The sequence below is a fragment of the Pteronotus mesoamericanus genome, unplaced genomic scaffold (assembly GCF_021234165.1).
Source record: "Pteronotus mesoamericanus isolate MK-2021 breed Mesoamerican mustached bat unplaced genomic scaffold, CSHL_Meso_final scaffold_85, whole genome shotgun sequence".
Lineage (NCBI taxonomy): Eukaryota > Metazoa > Chordata > Mammalia > Chiroptera > Mormoopidae > Pteronotus > Pteronotus mesoamericanus.
Genome location: NW_026555329.1, coordinates 5,038,345 through 5,057,405, shown reverse-complemented (window position 1 = coordinate 5,057,405; position 19,061 = coordinate 5,038,345). Strand labels below are relative to the sequence as shown.

Below are 19,061 nucleotides of genomic sequence, written 5' to 3'. Positions count from 1 at the left end.
ACCCATAGGAAAATTGCTTCCATTTGAGAAAGAAGCAAAAAAGCTTGCGTATCACGTTAGAACCCACTTGCCTGGCAAGCATAGAAGTGACCAGTTATTTTGACCACCACTTGATCATTCTCATCAGGCGTCTGGTCACGAGGGACAACAACTTCTGCACTAGACAAATTCTGGAGCTCATTCACCTGAAAAAGATTAATATAAATAGTTAAGTTGTTTTTTTTTAAGTTGCCATTTCCTCAGCACTTACTATGTGCCAAACATTAGCTGTGGCTTCACAAATTTCATCCAATCCACTAATGACTCTGTCCGGATATTAATATTGTCTGCGTGGCAAGATGATGAAAACTAAGGCTTAGCAAAGAAATTAACTTGCTGAAAGTTACAGAAGGGACTGGCAAACCAAATTCAAACCCTGACGGTCTGCTTCCAAAGTGTTCGCTCCCAACCACTTCAAAACTGTAAATAGCTTTGAAAACAACATAGTTAACATGTATTGGGTTGGCCAAAAATTTCATTTGGTTTTCTCTATAGGACGGCTCTAGTAGTGCTTAATTGTCTTTAACTTCATCTGAAACAATTTTGTTAGATCGTGACAGCTGTCATATCAGTGGTGCCTTTAAAAAAAAAAATGGTGAATTTTTGTGCAGCCATTTGAACATTGAAGATGGAAGAAGATAATTCAACACTTTTGGCGTATTATGCTTTACTCAAGAAAGGTAAAAAGTAACTGAAATGCAAAGAGATTTGTGTAGTATATGAAGACAGTGCTGTGACTGATTGGACGTGTCAGAAGTGATTTGTGAAGTTTCTTGGTACTATTGAGATTTTGTCCAAATAATTCTTTGTTGTGGGGCTGTGTTATGCATTGGAAGACGTTTAGCAGCTTCCTCACACTAGAAGCCAATAGCAGGAGATAGCTGACATACTCAAAATATCCAAATCATTAAAGTTATTGGTGAGAACGGAAAAATGTGTCTTTTTTTACAGAAAAAACTCAATGGACTTTTTGGCCAACCCAGTGTTAAAGAAAAACTGGAAACAATTTTCTTCAGTTATAAAGGTACAAGTTAGGTAGACGAAACTTAAAGTTTTTTTATTTCATTGTGCAATAAAAATTTAAAAAGCTGAGTTATAGCAACAACAACAACAAAAAATGCTCAATGCCCCTTATAAACATGAGAGTCTTCTCACATAAAGTGGTCTGAAAGAGAGGCATCACTTTGACCAGCAGCTACTCCAGCACTCAGACAGGAGGAACAAAAGGCGATCTCCTCCAAACCTTGGCCCAGCTGGTCCTGCTTTTTATAAATTAGCCAAAATTCAGGGACTTGGAACTCCTAAGTACCTTTCAATGCTCTCCCTTTCATACCACTGCACAGGTATTGCTGAAGTACTTGCCGTTTTGCCTCCTTTTCCAATAACTCTGCCAGCAGCAAAGGATGGCACTCTGATATGAGCTTCAAGTTTCACCTCTTCTTTAGGACTAACAAAGTTTTCTTCTTTAATTTTTCCATAAATTCTTCCCTGAGCCTACAGATGAAAACATCCTGTCAGCATCATTTGTGTAGGAAACACAAAAGGCCCATGAACATTAAAGATGGCCCAGAAGCACTGGAATGGGCCTTCGCAGTGATATGTCGGCATTGGATAGACTGAAGATTGCTTAAGAGACAGAGAAGTGAGAGAGCCCTAGGAAAGGTTGACAGTCACTGCACATCATAGACAAGGCCGAATGACTGATGAAAGAAGAACAAACCAAATTCTTCTAACAGCAGTTAAAGGCAGTTAATTAGTAGTCATCCTAACTAAAAGTAAACCATTTCTGTGGGCAAATGGCCATTTGCTCTCCATCAAGTGAAAACCTCTCCTACAGGCAATAAGGAAGTAATTGTATTTTTCTTGAGCAAAAAAGACTAAGGAAGAACCACAGAGCGGGCTGTGCCAGGCTCACAGGAAGCCCGCTTTTGTCTAAACGGGTCAGTGAGAAACCTGCTGAGAGAGAGAGTTTCTTCCTCTTTGCCAGGTGGTTTCTGCTTTTAATGATAAGGCTACAAAGTCAAGTTAACATATACTTCTGATATTTGCAGTCAAGACATCCTGTCACCTACTGCATACAACTAGAAGTTACACATAAGAAACCTCTCCTAGGATGTACAGCCATTGATTTGCTCTGCTCTGCACCAAAGGAAAAAGCAATCAGAGTTGGTTTAATTTGACCAGCTGCCCGGGCAAACCACAACAAAAGTATGCAACACATTTTCATTGGTGCAGAAATGATAAGCTCATTTTAGGGGGTTACAGGAGAGAAAAAATACCAGTCTTGGTATATATTCCATTTATCCTCAGTTTCAGGCCACGGATGTAGCTATTCGCATAAAAGACACTGAGGATCTACATCATCCTCCAAAACAGAAGATCTTGAATTCAGAAGGAAAAATATGGGTTAGGAGGTTTACTCTTCCTTAGATCTCTAAAATAATTCATTTGTAATTATCACGGGTCACATGAATGAGATTTAAGCATTAGAACTCTTCTTAAATGTTCCATTTAAGACAACTGTGCAACAATGTGGGCACTGGAGGGTACAGGGAAGCAAACTTTGAACTTCCCAGCATTCAAACACCCTAGAAATTGCAAGATGGAAGAGCTCACCCCCAAGGAGGAGCATGTCATACCTGATAGTTGTCTTTTAAGATTTCAAACTAAGTGACTGACCCTGTAGGTTCAGGAAAGGAAGCAATTTTCAACATTTCTGACATAATCTGAACCGCCTGGATGGACCACAAGGCTGGTGTGAAGGAGTCAACTTGTTGACCTGAGTTTGAGTTTAGACAACCTGCACCCACATCTCAAAGCAGCTCCTTTTGTTTCCTGTTCTCCCTGTAAATGAAGTGAATTTGTATTTTTGGTGAAAAACGGCCCATTGACAAGAGAGGTCAAAGAAAGTGAGGGTTTAAAACAGGGGGGAGGGGAGTGGAGGCACTATTCTTAGCCACAGCAGAAGCTAAGGGAACAAAGGTTTAAGGTTAAGAGTTGTTGCACAGCAGTGAAGTGATAAGAATAATAGGGGTTTTGGGTACATCGGTTTCATTAGGATTCAGTAGTTGCTTTTTGCCTATGACAGAGATACTAAGTTTTATAGGAGAAATTATAAACTCAAAGGTATGTATTTGTGAATCTGAGGATTTGGCAGGGGCTTAGTTTGATTCACCCGAGTCTGCTAAATACCACCACCACCACCACACTTATATTGTGCTTCCTATGTGTCAGGCACTAGTCTAAGCACTTATATATATTTAAACTTTAAATCCCCATTTTATGGATGAGGAACTAGCAAGAGAAAGGTTAAGTAGCTTGCACAAGGTCACAGACTGGTAAATGGCAGAGCTAGGAGTTGAACTAGCAACATGGCTGCCAAGCGTCTGCTATTTATCACCCAGCTACACCACCTTTCAGTATACACTGCGACGCATCCCAACTCCAGAGGCCCCAAACCTCAGTGAATATGAGCACTGGTTCACAGGACCAATGCCACAACCGCCTCTAACGTTTGAAGGATTAGAGTAACTTCATGGAGAAACTATGGACAAGGACTAAGAGTCAATCCAAGGGTAAGATGAAAAGGGAGCATTTTAATTCAAGGGTAAGGCTTCTCAGGGACAAGAACAACTTGGGAACAAGTTTTCCAGGGCACATTAACCAGGCAGGTTTGTAAAGTTCCACCTTAAGGTCTCACCTTCACACATGATAAGGAGGCACTGAGCAAATTCTCTTTCAAGGGCGGGGATAGGTAAATCCAAATCCAACAACCACTGGAGAGCTCTCAAAATTAAAACAAAGGCTTTTGGTTTATTTTTGAAATGTAATTGGGGGTATGTTTCTACTCTGTTCTTAGGCTTAGGACCACTGAGAAATTGTTCCTGCTGGGTATTAGACACATTTAAGGGAGCAGCCAGGTTATGGAGCTCCTGAAAAGAGCGCATTCACAGTCTCCGGCGTACACCTTGTTGCCTGTGCGCAGCCTCTGGAGCACATACCTTGAACTGGGCCTCTGGGGGCCCGGTGATAATCACCATCCTCACTTTAGCATCTGGCGCTTCGGCTGGAGCGATCTGTAACAGACCCATCGAGGGGTTATGATACTGTCAGGTGGCAGTGATAGGCAGGTTCCCCAAACAAGCCTGACATTTGATGGGACTTACTAAAATGCAGAATGAAAGCCTTCTGGAAGGAAGCCACGAAGAGGCAGTGATTGATGCGGGTTTATTAGTAATGGCTCCTGCCACATACTCATCCTTACACCGTGCCGGGTCCTAATGTAAAAGTCCATTTGCAGCCCCTCAGCCCACCCTCACTACAACTGGATGAGGCACTGCTTCTCCATCACACGTGGACAAGCTGAAGTCTAGGGACGCTGAGTGGCCAGGCCCATGAACGCACAGCTCATAGAGCTGGGCCCGTATGCAGCTCCACGGCCCTTGTTCCTAGTCACCGACCCGCTGGCACGCAGAAGTGGTCTTGGCCCTCGTGCATCAGGATGCCGCCCCCCACCCCCCGCAAGCTGCCTGTGTGTGCGAGGAACTGTTAAGTTCACAATTTAAGACAACTAGTAAATATCCCCCAATTATGGTCACTGGAGTAGCATACGAAATAAACTAACATTAATATGAAATAAACTAAGTAACCTCAGGAGAGACTGCACCTTCAGTTCACATTATGAGGCGGCAAGAAGACTCGCGCTTCTGAGACTGACCAATGGGGCACCAGGACAGCCGCAGCTGGCAGAGCAGTACCTTAATAGATGCTCCCGCAAAGCGAGAAAGCTGTTTGATGTGCTGCCCCTGCTTGCCGATAATGGCACCGACAGATAAGGCTGGGATAAACAGATGGACCGTCTCCGTTTCTGATTGCTGTTGGGAAAGAAACACAGGACATTCGTGCTTACTGGGTACAGATCAGGCTGTTACCGTTGGCACAGGGATGGGGGCATCTGCATACAGCAGGGATGTCAGGATAGTTTTAGGAAAAACACCACAGTAGGTTGACATGAGTTTACATAGGTCAAGAGGATCTCATATACTCTTCCAGAAAGCATTTGCCATGTAAAATGTCACTTCTGCACACAATTATTTTAAATTTTATTTACTGACTTCAGAGGGAGAAACAGACACACACACAGAAAGAGAGAGTGAGGGAGCGAGAAAGAGAGACATTGGCTTGTTGCTTCACTTATTTATGCATTCATTGGTTGTTTCCTGTATGTGCCTTGACCAGGGATCGAACCCACAACCTTGGCATATCGGAACAATGCTCCAATCAACTGAGCCACCCAGTCAGGGCTGTACACAATTTTCTTAAACTTTAGAATGTCACCAAATTATGGGTTTAAAAGTGATATGAATGTTATAAAGTTTAAATATATTAGAATAGAGGAATAAGATTGTATTTAAAATGAAGATTCTCCCCCCCACACACACACTATATCCAAGGTAGATTCTTGACAAGTAAATGAAATTCTTTTTTTGTTTTTATTCTCAGGTGCATTTCTTCATTGTTTTAGAAAAGGAGGGAGGGAGGGAGGGAAGGGAAAAGGGAGAGGGGGAGAGAAAGAGACATCGATTGGTTGCCTCCTGTATGCACCCCAACCTGTACACTCCGCAACCAGGGATCAAACCCACAACCTCGGTATGGGCACAGGAACCAAACTGGCTTCAGTTTACGGGATGACACCCCACCCAACTGAGCCACACCCGTCAGGGTGTAAATGAAGTTCTTCACAAATAAATGAAATTATGAGAATAAAATAACCACATCACAGAAAAGTCAAGAAAAAAAAAATCCACGCTTTCTTCACCTTTACCTGACAGTTATTTTGTTATATATCTGAGGATGCTACTTTTAAAGACCTTCAGAAAGTCTGGTTTCAAATTTTGCACTAATTCATAATACCACAGTCAAATCTTTAAATATAAATTTGTGCCCTTGTACCAATATTTCTAGATTTTATGTTACTAGAAATGCTGCATCAGAACATGACCATTTAAAACTGACAGATGTTTCCAAATGAGTATGCTAATAAATTTATCTTAGTCACTATATTAAAGGGTGGAATCATTTTAATTCAAACCATGCCTTTCACACTTCTGAAAAATACAGCAATTGTATAAATAGAGGTACTATATTCTTTTGAGTTTGGTATTTCTTTGGTATTCCCTGTGTTAGCAGTTGTCAGCTAAATGAAGTCTTGTAGCTCTAGAACATTCTTAGAATGAACACCAGAAGACTTTGCTTTATCACTAAACTCTTGGCTGTGGAGATTTGTAATAGGGGCCTGTCCTGTACAGCTTGGCCCGGTGACTTCTGTTGCTACTTGTCAGGAGCACCAAATAAAACTATTTCATTCTCTGGTATTTCCAAGTGATACGAAAAATGCCTTTCTTAGGCACATACCTCATAGCCTGCGAGTGTGTTAGGCAGTTACCCTACACTGTTTATTCCAGAGGGACACATTAAGCCCTATTTTAATAACTAGATAGACTGACTGAGTTAATGCTGACACTGACCATAAACTGTGTTCAAGCACTGGATGGTGTGGCTCAGTTGGTGGGAGCGAAAGCCGATAAAATGAAACGTCATGGGTTCGATTCCCAGTCAGGGCACATGCCTAGGTTGCAGGTCGGGGCACGTGTGAGGGGCAACCAATTGATGTTGCTCTCTTACATCCATGCTTCTCGCCCTCTCTCCCTCCCTTCTCCTCTCTCTAAAATCAGGAAGCATATCTTCAGGTGAGGATTAAAAAGCGCACACACACAAACCCGTGTTCAATATTACCATCTATTTTGTCATTCTGGTCCTTATATTAAAACTCATACATTAATTTTAACCAATTTTTAAAAAGTACAGATAGGATCTAAATATTTGTGTCGCCAAGAACATTCATACCATTTTCTTACGAAATATATATACATATTCGAGGTGCAGGGTCTGGCAGTGATAAAGACCTTTTAAATGATCGGCCTAAATCTAATGTGTAACTTGCTCAGATGTCTGTTCCATTGTATTTTGCCATGATTGTATAATTATTTGTTTTCTGGGCCTTGTTTCAGAAAGATTTTATGCTGCTTACAAAGTGCACATAATCTAGAAAGATAAAACAAAGGAGGTGAAGAAATTAAAAGCACAGGGACCTGAACAGAAAAGATGTAGCCAAAATACTATTCTTATACAAATTTGACTCAAAGCTTCCTAGCAGGTAATTAAAAAAAGAAAAAGAAAAATCACAGTGGACTGAGCACTGACTTGCAAACCAAAAGGTCGCCAGTTCAATTCCCAGTCAGGGCACATGCCTGGGTTGCAGGCCAGGTCCCCAGCAGGGGGTGCACAAAATGCAACCACACATTGATGTTCCTCTCCGTCTCTTTCTCCCTCCCTTCCGCTCTCTAAATATAAATAAATAAAACCTCTTAAAGAAAAATCAGGAGCAGGATTTACCATGTCTGTAAGAGAAAAACGATTCATTTGCTTAATAAAAACTACTTTTCCTGTGACTGATCCCAGAGAGCAGCCCCTGACTATCCTCAGAGGATGGATGCCACAGGCACCAGCCTCAGAGCGCAAGTTTAGCCAGCGCAGCTCGAGCGCGCATCTCAGCGCTGCCAACCTGAGGGCCACTGCGGCGCGAGAGAAGCCACGAGGCAGGGACTGTGTCCCAGCCTCAATGGCCAAACAGAAGCTAAATAATCTTTCCCCCGCAGCAAGGAAAGGCTATCAATGCACCTGTTTTGTTCATTTGTGGGGGTTGAGGATGGGGTAGGAGAGGTAAGAAATCCAATTCGGAGATTAAGGAAATACATTTAAGAGAAAAGTTGTGTTAAGTTTGGAAAAGGAACGCAGGTCAGTAGAGAAGGGTCCAAAGGACCAAATTTTAACAGAAAGAAGGGGCAGAGACCAGAAGAAGAATCAGTGTGAAGACAGAAAAATGTTCTGCACTAGGGTGAAAACAGAAGCAACAGAACCTGTCAAGGACAAAAAGCATTAAAGCGAAGCCGACTAAGCATACCAGGCAGTGGGGCCCTAGGCTGGTAGACAATCGGAGCACCCGTGCCAACAGTGCCTTAATGAAAGCTTGACTCACGAGATGTCTGAGGCTTGATGAAGACATTTCGCAGCATCACCCAATTCCCTTTGCTCCAATTCCATATCCACCAGGCATCTCCCTGATGATAAATTACTTTTCAAGGAAATTTTCCTCTGGGAATACACCTCACATAAACATCCTGTCCATTTGACAATCATTAAACTGGCTCTCTGGCACAAGTCATTCTTATGCGGGATTCAGCCTAGCAAGCCGGGCTTTCAGAACTTGGACCCTCAGAGAAGCAGATAACTTCATGTTTACTTGCAAAACTAAAGCCAGAACAATGGGTTACGATAAGCCTCTTCCACCTGGTAAATTAAGGCTCTGAGATGGAGCTTGAAAAAACTCATCAGCATGAACCTTTCTGTTACACATTCTTTGCGTTTAAGTTAATGTTCAGCTGCATGGTCCTGAGCACTTTTTCCTAAACTTTCAGGGGTGAAGGAGAGTCACAGGACACAAGCTGCTTCCCAGTGGATTTCTGCCAGATGCCTATCGGCAAAACTTCCTCTGGACTTGCTGGCAGACTCTATGTTATAGCTTGAAAAAACAAAAGAACAAAGCTGCTCAAATGAAAGTTTGCATAACTGGTGAAGTCTGCCAATTGAGTAATTCCTAATCATCTATCGTGAGGAGATACAAGAATGAGTAAACAGTAAGGTTAAGTGTATTTACTTTGTGGGGAACAGAATCTAAGGCATCACAAAGGCATGGAGACACGCATGCCAGCCAACGAGAACAGCCTCCAGGAACCTGGACGGATGCCAGTGTTTTCCTTGGGTTTGTAAAATAGATACTCCTGAGGTTTTTTGTTTTGTTTGTTTTGTTTTAATGGATTTTGGTCTGGAACTGGGATTAAGTTCACTCAATTCCATGACCTGAAAAGAATATTGAAGTCTTAAAAAAAGGAAAAAGGCAAAGAACCTCCCCTCTTCCCACCCCCATAACAAGTAACCAAGGCCTCTTAAAGGTAACAAATGTGTGTAAGGAATTTTCTACTTTGACACTGATCACTGACAAAAGCGCTGCACCCACAGTAAGAAATCCTAAAATGGACTAAGAGACCTCACGGAACAGTCATCTGTTCCAAGATCCCTTTCAACTCCTATTTTGATTCTTAAAGAGCACCTCAAACTGGCTAAGACCTAAGGAACTGCTCACTTTTCTTGCCTCTTCTGTAAGTAGAAAGTTAAGCAATTTTAAGGTTATGCTATTGTTTTGGAGACTTCTGAGGCGGCTTCAAAGGTGCTACCAAAATTAAGACAACAGCACTCAGATTAACTTCTGCCAACCCAAAAGCAAGCTGCCAACGCCGTCAGGCTGCGGATGCTGCTGTGTGGGTGTCGCTGCGTGCCAGCTCTGGCTCTTGCTCTGCTCGCTAGCTGCCAGTTGCCTCTTCCCTCCTATTCGAGCATTTCTGAAAGGAGCATTTCCTGTCATTTATAAACTCCAAGTTTGCCAATTAAGTGCTGCATGAGCCAGCTGCTAGGCAGGAACTACAGACTTTTTGTCTGTTGGAAGAACCAACTCTTTGGCTGTATGGGAAAGATCAACCCGGCCGGCTCCAAGAAGAAGGGTGTGCTGGGGGAGAGGTGGGCACAGTTCTGGAATGGAACAGAGGCAAGGGCTTTATCTTTATCCAAAGACAAGATGCCCCCATTCTCCTTTCACGCTATAAAGCAGAAGTGAGAAAACAGGCAGTGAAAAAGATGAAACAACTGTAAAAGAAAGAGAAAGCAGTACATAAAAAGAGGGTCAGATTTTTTGAAACATTTAGTCATCAAAACCTACTCCTTGCCAGGCAATGTACATTTAAAGGAAAGGCAGAGATTTACCGCTAACCTACAGGGCATCGAGGATAAAGAGGTGATCTCAGTAAGTGACCCGATTTTCTAAGGAGCAGCAAGCTTCTCGGCGGCAGCGGCCTGGATGCCTGACTGCAGCAGAGGGCGGCCACCAGCTGACAGCGAAGACCTGCCCACCTTGCATCCTCCGGCTCAGGTTTTAAAAACATCACAGACCTTCAATGTTACGTTCTTCAGCAAGAAGAAAAGTGAAGCCAAAGGGAATGAAAGGGCTGTAAGAAGCAATGGTAAGCAAAAAAAAAAAAAAAAAAAAAAAAAAGCTTTGATAAATTTAACAATTGCCTTTGAAAACAACAGTTTATTTGTGTTTCAAAGGATGGTGACCACTTGTTAGTAATTTGGGTTTAGAAGAGGAACAAAGTCTACTAATATACTAATAGTGAAGACAAAGCTATTCCAACTAAGTATTCCTCCCCTATGAAGCTACACACTAACACAAAACTGGTAAAAGGATTGTTCTCTGAAACATCAAACCAGAAAACTACCTGACAGTTATTTGGAAGTAGACTTTACTCTAATTGGTATCCAGAGAGAGTACAATCCTCTGAAAATGGGGTTCTCTCGTTATTAGATGAAAATAATCTGCAGGAGTGGAACTGGAACATGACATTTTTTCCAGAATTTAGAGTTTGCTTTTTTGGGGGGAGTGGGAGGAGACCTTAAAAGATTACCTCCTCCCTTCCAAGCTCTGAGAGATTCCTTTAACATGCAGTACGGCTCAACCCAGGCAGCAAGAGTCAAACAGCCATCCCCGGCATCTAGTCACCTGTTTAGTTACAGACTCAGATTCCCAGCTTCCCTTGCAGGTAGAAGGGTCTAGCAAACACTGTTACCGGTGGAAGTGTGAACAGCTATCCCCAGACAGTGTCCCTAAATGAGGCAACTGCTGATTTTGGATCCTTCCTCCTCCTTGCTGGCGGAGTCGGCCTCCATGGCTGGGGCTTGAGCAGTTCTGCTGGCCCAGGGTTGGTTTGCGGAGCCAGTAGGAGCGCCAGTCCCAGACGATACAGCAGAGCTACTACCAGAACTACTCAGATTACCTACCCTTCAACTCTTCTCTTAAAAAAGGAAAATTCATTTAAACCACATTTTCTAACTCCAAACACCCAGCCAAACCTAATCCTGATAATATAGGATGCCAAAATATACTTAGAAGCATGAAAACAGACATGTGGCCGCATCCCAAGACAGTTTTGGCCTGAGAGTTGCCTACGAGTTGGAATGACAGGTGGCGAGAGGAAAAGGGGGAGAGTTTTTTCACTACACTTTAAAGTGAAGCCTCATACAAGTTAGAAAAAGGGACATACATGAGTGGCGTGTTTATGCTTACCCTAAATATTATCTTCCACATTTTAGTCTTGATAGGAGATATTCTTTCCAACATCTAGGTCCACTCACCACAGACCAGTAACACATTCTTTCTAGAACTGTTGTTCTTGACAGTGAATAATTAACAAAAATCTCCAAGTGACCTTTACAAAACCACAAGTGTCTGGGCAGCCACCTACTCCTACTGAGATTTTGATTCATTTAGGACTAAGGTGGGGCACAGGGTCTTCAGCGGTTAAGAAGCAGAGTAGCTGCTGTGAACCCTGGCTCTGCACTGAAGTCATCCAAGGAGCTGTCCAAAAGGACGGTGCCTGGGTCACGCCCCTACTCCCTCCCCGGGCCTGAGGGAGAAGTGAATCCAATTCAAAAGGTCTGGGGAAATTCTAATGTAATTAGCAACAACCATTTTTTCTCCCTGAAGGCACAGAGCAGAGAAAGCGGTATTTTATGTAAGACTGTCAACTAGGAAATGTAGAAGACAACATTAAGGCAGTGATACGTGATTTGGGCCCATGTCAGCAATGGACATTAAACTCACTGGGTGAAAGCCAGCGGGGACACGTGCAAGAGGAAGCCGAGCGTGTTTCTCTCTCATGCTTTCTCTTGCCCCTCCTCTCTCTCTCTACAAGTAAATAAATAAAACCTCTAAAAATTTTTTTAAGTACTCAAAATGGAAAAAAAAAAAAAACCAGAACAAAACACCATGTCTAATCTTTACTGACCTTTCCAAGCAATTAACTTCCAAGTGAAAAAGATGAAGACTTTTAAAAATCCTTTTCTTCAATACTTAAAAGTAAGTAATGTCTTTCCCCCTCCCCAAGGTCTCAAACTTTTGATATTTGAAAGCGCATGTTGATAACTCTACCACCTCAAAACACCAAAAAGTAATAATTCCCACCCATGGCTATAAAAGGGATAGATGAGAAGGTTCTACTAACAAAAACCAGGAAGCACATGCTGGCCCTAAACCAATTCCCGATCCCGTGGGAACCAGGTGTCACATTAAGATTTTCCCCACAAAAAACATCTCATGCCACACCCCTCAGAGGCAACAAAGTCTGACTGTGTCTCACTCCACCAGAAAGAAAGCCCAAGAGCACCATCTTACCTCAAACTGTGGGTAAGGAGGCGCCATGGCGGAAGGAGGCCCTGAGGCTGGGGGCGGCAGCCCTGCCGTGGGCGGGAACAGCCCCAAGGCGTTCAGATTTAATCCCGGGATTAAGTGTGCTTGAAGCTGCAATGGTAAAAGGGTCCCTTTTCATTTCACAATTAAAAGATCAAGCGTAAGTGGGCATTTTAAAAGTGACAATATTCAGATTGTGACCTCTTGTCTCGTTAAAACAAAAACATCACACAAATTTTAGAACAAAGCAGATGTTTCCTGTGACCACACTTGAGCATATAGTTTATATCTGTTTATATTTCTTGTATTTTAAAATCCGTGTGCTTGTTTGCCTCCTCCTTGATCTGAAGCCACACTGAGTTTCTCAAAGCAGGGACACAGGCTTCCTGTCCTTTATGAACAACTCACAGTGCTCAGACAAATATGCACTCTACGCTGTAGGCCCACGGTAAGTATAGACAGAATCATGCATTAGTGAAAGAAGTAGGCAAACAACGTCTGTTCACTAAAAAGCATACCAGAGATAGAGAACCAGCTACTAAGAGATACTTACTTATCAATAAAATTTGCTAGTCATGGGTCTAAAGGCCTAAAACGAAGTCAAGCCCTTCGGAAATCAGCCCCCAACCGTGTGTCACTACTACAATTAAACTTCTCTTTGGAGTGGAGCCAGAAGCCAGGAGGGGGATTTTTGTTTTGGTTTAATTTTGTAAGGGTTGAGGAAGTAAGGTGGAGATTAGAGAAGTGGGAGCTGAGCTTACTTGAGGATACTTTTAAAAGGCCTATGGAGCTGGATTTACTCCCAATTAACTCAAACGCGAGGAAGAGCAACGACAATGTGAAGGCGGACAGGCGTCAAGGGGGTGAAGATGGCCTGCGTTCTAAGCTCTTCTCGCGGTGGTAATCCCATTCTTACATTTCCCTCCTTCTAGGCGTAATGTTTCAGGTGGCAGGCCCAACTGAGGACTTTTTTGCAACGATTTACTTGAAAATTCAAGATGAACCTTACAAAGGTCGCATCCTCAGCACCATTCCGTCCATTAAGGAATGTCAGCAATTCACTTTCGTCTCAGTTGCACTGCACATTATTCTCATCTCAAGTAACCAAATTTTACATTTGTAGTCATAGCAGTAGTTTTTGTGTGCATGGCTATCCACTGTCATTCTAACAGGCATGCAATGGAAGCATAGCTCCCTTTTACAGATGAGGACACTGAAGCTCAGAGATTGAATAAGTTGTCCAAGAGAATGGACCTGCAGTTCACATACCTCTGAAGCCCATATTCCTACCATACTAATCTCCCTCAAATTAACATTGCGCTGGAAATACTAACCTTTTTAAGGTGGGTATTAGCCTTAATTCACAGATAAGGAAGCTAAGTCTCAAAGACTAAATGATTTGCTAAAATCACAGAGATTGCCAAGCTAATGTGAAAGTTGGGTCTTCCCAACTCTCCCAGGACCCTCCCTGCAATGCTAACAATCAATGAGAACCTAAGTCTAATGATGACACCATTAAAGAAATCAATATCAACGCTACTGAAAATATCTTTGAACTGTTCATCAAATTAAAGACACGCCCTTCGTATTAAAACTAACATTCATAGAAGCAATGTCATTTTCATAAGACTCCCTGATTTTCTTCATTATCTCCTCCTCGGCTTTGGCACAGGTCTCCACGTTGCCCTTCACTGTGATCGTGCGCTCGGGGTTATACAGCGTCAGTTCCTGCAGTCTGCCGGTGGAAAAGGGGCAAAGGACGAGAATGGAAATTATCGGAGGACGACGGTTAGTAAGAGTTCAGCCACAGATGGCATTAAAACCCAACTGTGGGGCTGGCAAAATGTAAAGTGGGTGATTAGACATGATGAAAATGAGTAAGCCCCAAAAGACAGGATTCCCAACACTGCAAAGCTGCGGGAGAGAAAATACTTCCCCTCCCACCTGCTCGATTAAAATCACCAGGGGTTAATAGTGCAATTAAGTTCATGTTTTAAACACAGTGCACTTCTTGACCCCTTATGGTGATCACAATTTAATGGTGAGATGTCAGGGAAATGATGGGAGGGATAGGTTTTAGCAGACACCAAGAACCAGACGCACATAAACTTTAGTAAGTTCCGGGTCTGCACTGACCAGTTCTAGGCATAACTGGCATTCTCATGCAACTGAATTTTCTGGGTCACCAAGCAAGGAATAAGCATGGACATGTTCCAAAGGGGCACACTAGAATTCATGTGTTTAAACTTCCATTTTGCCAGTGATTTTGGAATTTGGATCAAAGTACACAAGAGGGAATAATGTAAATCAATCTGTTTGTTTTCTTTTTTATGTCTTTTTTTTTTTTTTTTTAAGTTTTGAGTTTTTTCTCCTAACATTTTTCAATCCATATTGACTAAATTAAGAAAACAGTCCCTGCATGACCACTTTGGACAATGAAAAAATCAGAAAGCTGCAGCAATAGTCAGCAACTCCCCTGCTCGACCCAGGTTCCGCTGAAGCTTCAAAGCTACACGGAAGACACCTGAGGCCGCCTGAGGCCACCTTCGCCGGAGTCAGTCCTCAGCCTTAAGCAGGGAAATGGTGGGAACTGCAATATTTTCCATGGAAAAGAATCGCACAGACCGAAAGGATGTGGAATATTGGTATAGCTCTCCTTCATATCCCCAAGAGTTACGATTGTCATTTTCAAGACTAGCACAGTGACTTAAGCTAAACTTGAGACAAACGAACAGGATGGTATTCCTTTTTTTCCCTCCAAATTGCTAAAATTGTATCTACACGTGATTGGTCTTAGACTGCTTAAAGCAGTGCACTTCTAATCTCCAGTTTCACCCTGCCTCACCCCTGCCAAGCTTTTATATTACAGTTTTTAAAATAGCCGCTTCTAGAATAGCTTTTGAGATTTGTTTCACTTAAAACCCTCCCCTGTCTGAGCATAAACTTTGAGTCAGGGTAGGATCATCTGTTACATTTACCACTTTGTGGGTTTTTTCCTTCTTTACAATCAAGCAAAACTTTGAAAACTCCTTGTTCCACAAACCCCCGTGCCCTCAATTCTCCCTGTTAGTTCAGCCATCTATTCCCGCCTTGTCATTTTCGGGCTGGAAACTAAGGACAGTCACTCTCGGAAAAAGAAAAACCTTCCCAAATCATTCCGGAGCATTTGTGGACAGTGGGTGCAGTGGCCAGCCTCCGGGTGACCCCCCGCCCAGTGACGTGCACTCTCCCACACTGAACAGAGCACTCTTGTGTGATCAGCATTAGAAGAACGATCGGGTATGACTCCTGAGCCGCTGTCACAAAAGACATGGCCGCTTCTGCCTCGCTTTCTCTTGGATCATTCGCTCTGGAAGGAGACGGCTGCCATGTCTTGAGGGCACCCAAGCGGCCTTGCGGTGAGGAACGGAGGCCGCATGCCAAGCAGCCAACGCCGACTTGTCTGAAACGTGAGGCCTGAGCCAGAAGCACCCAGTTAAGGTGCTTCTGAAATCCTCACCCACAGAAACTTGGAGAGCAATACCCATTTACTATTGGCTTAAGCTCTCAAATGTTGGGATAATTTCTTACATATCAATGGATAACAAACTGGGCTCTGTATACCCATTTAGAGAGTATATATCAGAAAACATGACCAAAACTTCTGCTAGGAAATATGAATGTAAAGTTTTTAGTGCACTCTGCTTCTTTAGTGGGAACAGATAATGCTTTCAGTATGGGTTAGAAACAGATAGGAAGTAGACGGTGGACTGAACTTGAGAAACAAAGAATCAGTATGGCAGTGCAGGCTAGTTCCAACAGCTGTCACATGGGGCGAGCTATGCTTCATATGTAAGCTACAGCTAAATCATGGTGTATGAAAATTTTCTAATTCAAAAGAAAGCAAGGCAGCACTTACGGAGATATTGTGATTTTAGTGTCTGTGTCTTGCTCAATTTTTTTAAGATTTCTTCCTTCCTTACCAATAAGACGGCCTACAAAGTTGTTATGGGCTAAAATCTTCAAGGGAATCTCTTCTGTGCTGTAAATGAAAAAAAAAAAATGGTCATGAAATCAGGGTAAGTAAACTTACTCTTGGGTAAAAAGACAATATTCATTCATTAAACATTTACTTCCTACCTACCTACCATATAGGAAGCGTTATGCTAGGCAGAGTTTAAAACTGGCTGACCATTAGCCTACATTCTAGCAATGCATGAATAGACGTAAAAAAACATTAACATGCATTTGGATAGAAGTTAATCTTTAAAAACTGTTTCCTTTTGTGAGTTCTGAAAACTGTTCCTACTCAAATTCTTATCCCTAACCCTGCCAATACCAGAACATGTACAAATGCAAAAGAATATGATGCTAGTATAAATTTTAAAATACATACCTGGCAATACATGCACAATTTATACAAGGAAACAGAAGAAACTCAACAGTGGTTAGTTACACTCGGGGGGTACGGGGGGGAACTTAAGAGCAGGAGGGGTAGGGGGTGAGGAGGGTTCACATTTCATTTTGTACCTTTCTGAATTTCTAAGTCATACACATATCACTGTTTAAAAATGTCATTTGGAAAAAGAAAAAGGACTCATGGACACAGACAACAGTGAGGTGACTGCAGGGGGGTGGGGATGGGGGGAGGGTATGAGGGATAAGTGATCATGGGAAAAAAATGCAATTAAAAAAATGTCATTGGCGTTATCTGAGTGATATTTTTTCCTTTATATTAAAAAAGAATTATAATCTCATAATATAGCACCATGTAACACTTTATCAGTGAAATATATTTAACATACTTCAAAGGTCCCTGCACATTAAGTGCCGGTGACTAGGTCGAGGCTAACTCCAGCACCTTACTCAAGATTCTACGTTATGCACAGCACTGTGCCAAACGCTAAAAGTAGTGCAAAACCTGACCTCTGCTCAAAGTTCTTGTGGAAAACAGTGAATAGTGCCAACCTGGAATATCCAAATACATCCCCAGGCTACTGTAGCACACGGTCAGGGGTTTCCCCCACCTCCACGCGCCCAGCTGCAGCAGCGGGGTGGGGCTGCGCAGACAGTTAAGACAGAGCCCCAGTGAGCTCAGATAAAGCAGCGAGGATTCGGGCCGTGCCTCGGGGAAACCCCAAGGGTGATACTTCCTGGACCTCAGGTGGGCTTCTGTCCCCCAGTCACCTTCTTTTACAGCTGGGCTTTGCTCATTACTGCCCCTCATCCCATATCCAAACACAAATGAAAGTATTTTAAGGACTTATGCTTTACAACCAAATCAACAGAGCCAACCACTGCAGTGCATGAGGACAGCAACTCCTCAAGAACTGTGTCATGGAATCCAAAACAAAACAGCACGAACATCACCCTCTCTGTAGGTTCATCGTCTTTACTCACAATTTTATATCTTGAGCTTCCTTATGCATAATCTCCAGAATAGATTTACAAGCCGCAGAGGTGCCTTCAGGGGTGGAAAGGATAGTAATGGACTTCTCAGCAGCACCTGCATTCTCTTTACGATGGACATCGATTCTTAGGGTGGGCGCAAGGAGAGAGAGAAGGACAACTGTGAGCGTGCATTCACCAGCGAGTTTATAATGTCACAGAGCTTCTGGGCAGAGAGGATGAGTCACTTCCCTCAAGAGCATAAACTCCTGATAAACTGTCAACAGGATGCCTCAGAGGACAACGTTAATTCCAGGAACACTCCCTCTCTTTCCTTAGTCTGACTGAGCAGGGACATCTTTTCATTCTGCTTAAAGCTTCCTTTTTGATGGCACAGGACAACCATCTGGTGTCAAGGGGCTGAGGTTCAGACAAAGGCTTTCTTCTGCTCTAAAACAAACAGGAAGTGGAGCGCATGCCCAGGGGGCAGGAGCTGGAGTCCCACCGACCCAGTCGGACCTCTTACTCGGCAGTGCTCCCTCACTACTCATCGGAGGCGCGCGTTTCGCTCATCTGTTTCCTTTTGTGAGGCTCCTCCTACACTTGGCCTCCTTCACAGAGGAAAGTCCACAACAAAACCCAAAGAGACAGCCATTCTACTTCAAAGAAAAGCAAGTGGTCAGTTCATGTGATTTGTCAAGCGTCACTAGTGTTATATACATACCAATTAAAATAAGGCATATTTTTTTCCAGACCAGCAAATAGTCTGATAGATAAAATTAAGTATTGACAAGAGAATGGGTAAGCTGGGCACACCCACACTTTTGGTGGGTGTGTAGAACTGGCAGGTCTTATCAAAGCTAAAAGGTCTATTGTCTTTTGATTCAAGAATTCTGCTTCCTGCCCTGACCAGTGTGGCTCAGTTGGTTGGGTATCGACTGGCAAAGTGGAGGGCCGCCGGTCTGATTCCTGGTTGGGGCATGTGCCTGGGGAATGGGGCTCGTGCACGAGTCAGCTGATCAAGTTTCTCTCTCACACATACGTTACTCTCCCTCTCTGCTCCCTCTTTCCCCTCCTTTCTAAAATAAATAAATAAATAATTTTTAAAAGAAAAAGACTTCTACTTCCTGTAACATCTACAGATGTAGTCCCACACGGGTGCCGAGAGTGGTGTTTCTCGCCGTCAGCACTGCTGACATCCTGGGCCAGACTGATCCTGTGCCGTGGGGTGTTAGCA

The 19,061-nt window shown here is 43.0% G+C and overlaps 1 protein-coding gene across 2 annotated transcripts in view; it reads right to left on the bottom strand.

Moving 5' to 3' along the window:
* Positions 1–19,061, bottom strand: part of IGF2BP3 (insulin like growth factor 2 mRNA binding protein 3) — a 103,711-nt gene that overhangs the window by 1,228 nt on the left and 83,422 nt on the right. Inside the window, exons 7-14 of one of the 2 annotated variants that reach the window (XM_054564415.1) lie at positions 17,837–17,971; positions 16,356–16,478; positions 14,057–14,192; positions 12,443–12,568; positions 4,797–4,913; positions 4,041–4,115; positions 1,402–1,533; positions 72–185 (exon numbers count right to left, since the gene is read on the bottom strand). In XM_054564415.1, the coding sequence (XP_054420390.1) occupies positions 72–185; positions 1,402–1,533; positions 4,041–4,115; positions 4,797–4,913; positions 12,443–12,568; positions 14,057–14,192; positions 16,356–16,478; positions 17,837–17,971 (958 nt within the window). The remainder of the gene's footprint in view (positions 1–71; positions 186–1,401; positions 1,534–4,040; positions 4,116–4,796; positions 4,914–12,442; positions 12,569–14,056; positions 14,193–16,355; positions 16,479–17,836; positions 17,972–19,061) is intronic. The other variant, XM_054564416.1, reaches the window with a different exon arrangement.